This window comes from Rhinatrema bivittatum, chromosome 16, assembly GCF_901001135.1.
Source record: "Rhinatrema bivittatum chromosome 16, aRhiBiv1.1, whole genome shotgun sequence".
NCBI lineage: Eukaryota > Metazoa > Chordata > Amphibia > Gymnophiona > Rhinatrematidae > Rhinatrema > Rhinatrema bivittatum.
Window position 1 is genome coordinate 51684223 of NC_042630.1, and position 2366 is coordinate 51686588.

A 2366-nucleotide genomic window follows, 5' to 3' on the forward strand; every position below is an offset into this window, starting at 1 on the left:
GAAAAATCCATAAACTGCTATTAATTAGTAAGCAATAGTAGCTTGAGATTTATTAAATGCTTGGGTACTTGCCAGGTACTTGAGGCTTAGATTGGCCACTGTTGGAAACAGGGTACTGGGCTTAATGGACCTTGGTCTGAACCAGTATGGCATATCTTATGTTCTTAACTCTCACCCTTCAGGGGACTGTGACTGCTGCTTCTGCCACATGTGCAGTCCTAGGTGACTGAATCTGGAGATTGAATGGGAGACTCAGCTCAAGCCCTGCTAGAAACTGGAGTCTGCTGTGCCTAGAAACCTGCTGTGATTTATACACCACGTACTCCCATAAGCTACCTCCCCATGACTTTCCTCAATGCATTTTTTACCGCCTTGTTCCTCAAACTGTAAATGATGGGGTTCAGCATGGGGGTGACAGTAGTGTAGACCAAAGAGATGATTTTACCCTGCTCCTGGGAGTATGTTGAGTTGGGTCTCAAATAAATGTAAAATGCTGGCAAATAATACACAGAGACAACAGTGAGGTGAGAGGAGCAGGTGGAGAAAGCTTTACGCTTCCCCTCCGCAGAGCGGATCCTCAGGATGGCTGAGATGATGTAGATGTAAGATATGAGAGTCACAAGGAAGGCAGGCACTGATATCAATGCAGCTGAAACAAATATTAAGCTTTGTATGGTGGCCGTGTCAGAGCAGGAAAGCTTTAACAGTGGCAAGAGGTCACAGAAAAAATGATTGATCTCGTTAGAGGCACAGAATGAAAGGCAGGTGATAGAAGCTGTGATCGTCTCAGATGGTAGAAATCCGATGATCCAGGAAGCAGCTGCCAGCAGGACACAGACTCTCTGATTCATAATGAGGGAATAGCGCAAGGGTTCACAGACTGCAGCATAGCGGTCATAAGCCATGACAGCAAGGATAACAACTTCAGCACCGCCAAAACTGATGAAGAAATAGAGCTGCAGAAAGCATCCAGCAAAGGAAATGGTCTTATCCCCTGTGAGAAAGATCATCAGCAGTTTTGGGGTGATGGTGGAGGTGGAGCAGATGTCGGTGAGAGAGAGGTTACTGAGGAAGAAGTACATGGGGGTGTGCAGGCGAGAGTCAGCACAGGTCACTGTGATAATCACAAGGTTCCCCAGCAGGGTGATCAGGTAGATGAGCAGGAAGACCAGGAAGAGGGGAAACTGCAGCTGGGGATTATCAGAAAGTCCCAGAATAATGAATTCTCTCACCATCGTCATGTTTTCCAAATTCATTGGGAGTTAATAGCTCTTATCCTAGGAGTTTAAGAAGAAATAAAGAATGAAGTGTACCTTAAGTACAAATGTAATTGCATTTAACAGATGCTGCTATGTGTGGCCAGCAGTGAAAGTCATTGATTTGCACTTTATTCTGTCACATTAAACACACTGGCAGGGCATTAGCTTTTCACTGCATCAGGAGGAGACTGTTCAGAGAAAGGACTCTGTTACTAAAAGGCTCATCCCAATCTGTCTCTGAATGAAAATGGGTTTAAAAATTGAATCTAAGGGATAGAGACAGAAAGGCAGTGGTGGAGCTGGGGATTAGAACTGAAGTACGGGGAGAAAAAGTGACTCCTGCAAAGTTACTCAAAGAGACAGTGATAAAACTGGGGATTAGATCTGAGGCACAGGGAGGTAAAGTGAGTCCCCAGTGTTCACTCACAGTCAATGACAGAGCCAGGATTAGAGCAGCACAAGGGAATAAAATGATTCCCCCAGACTCACAATGACCAAGCTGGTGAACTGAACTGAGGCACAGGGAGATAAGGTCACTCACCTAGGGTCACACACACAGTCTGACAGAGCCGGGGATTAGAGCTGAGACACAGGGGGATAAAGTCACTCACCCAGGGTCACTTACACAGTCTGCCAGTCGGGGAATAGATCTGAGGCACAGGAAGATAGTAACTCACCCAGGGTCACTTACACAGTCTGCCAGTCGGGGAATAGATCTGAGGCACAGGAAGATAGTAACTCACCCAGGGTCATATCCAGAGACAGAGCAGAGAATTACACTTGGAAGCTTTTTTGTTTGTGTAATAATTGGTTACATATTTCCATTTTTAATCAGATTCATTTGTAGTTGTGTCTCCTCAAACAAGCTTCATCCTACTCCGGCACATTAGATCCTTGCAGCTCCTCTCCAAGGCAGAGTAAAATATATTTTTAAGGGAAAAGGACACCAGAGTGATCTGTCTCGTGTGCCCTTGGCTGGGAGGGTCTGAGCCGGTTGGAAGCTTCTGAATAAAACTGTAAATTGTATCTGATGAGAGAATGAAGCTCACAGAAGGCATTAAAGTCAGATGTTACAGGATTGCTGGGGTTTCTCCTTACCTGTCCAGA

At 45.4% G+C, this 2366-nt stretch overlaps 1 protein-coding gene across 1 annotated transcript; it reads right to left on the reverse strand.

Moving 5' to 3' along the window:
* Positions 1 to 332: 332 nt before the first annotated feature.
* LOC115078855 (olfactory receptor 5F1-like) lies at positions 333 to 1256 on the reverse strand. Its single transcript, XM_029581906.1, has one exon. The coding sequence runs from the start codon at positions 1254 to 1256 to the stop codon at positions 333 to 335; it is 924 nt and encodes a 307-aa protein (XP_029437766.1).
* Between the last annotated feature and the right edge of the window lie 1110 nt (positions 1257 to 2366).

What these genes read in the sequence shown, in the direction of transcription:
- LOC115078855 (XM_029581906.1), bottom strand. Translation starts at nt 1,256, where the DNA reads ATGAATTTGGAAAACATGACGATGGTGAGAGAATTCATTATTCTGGGA.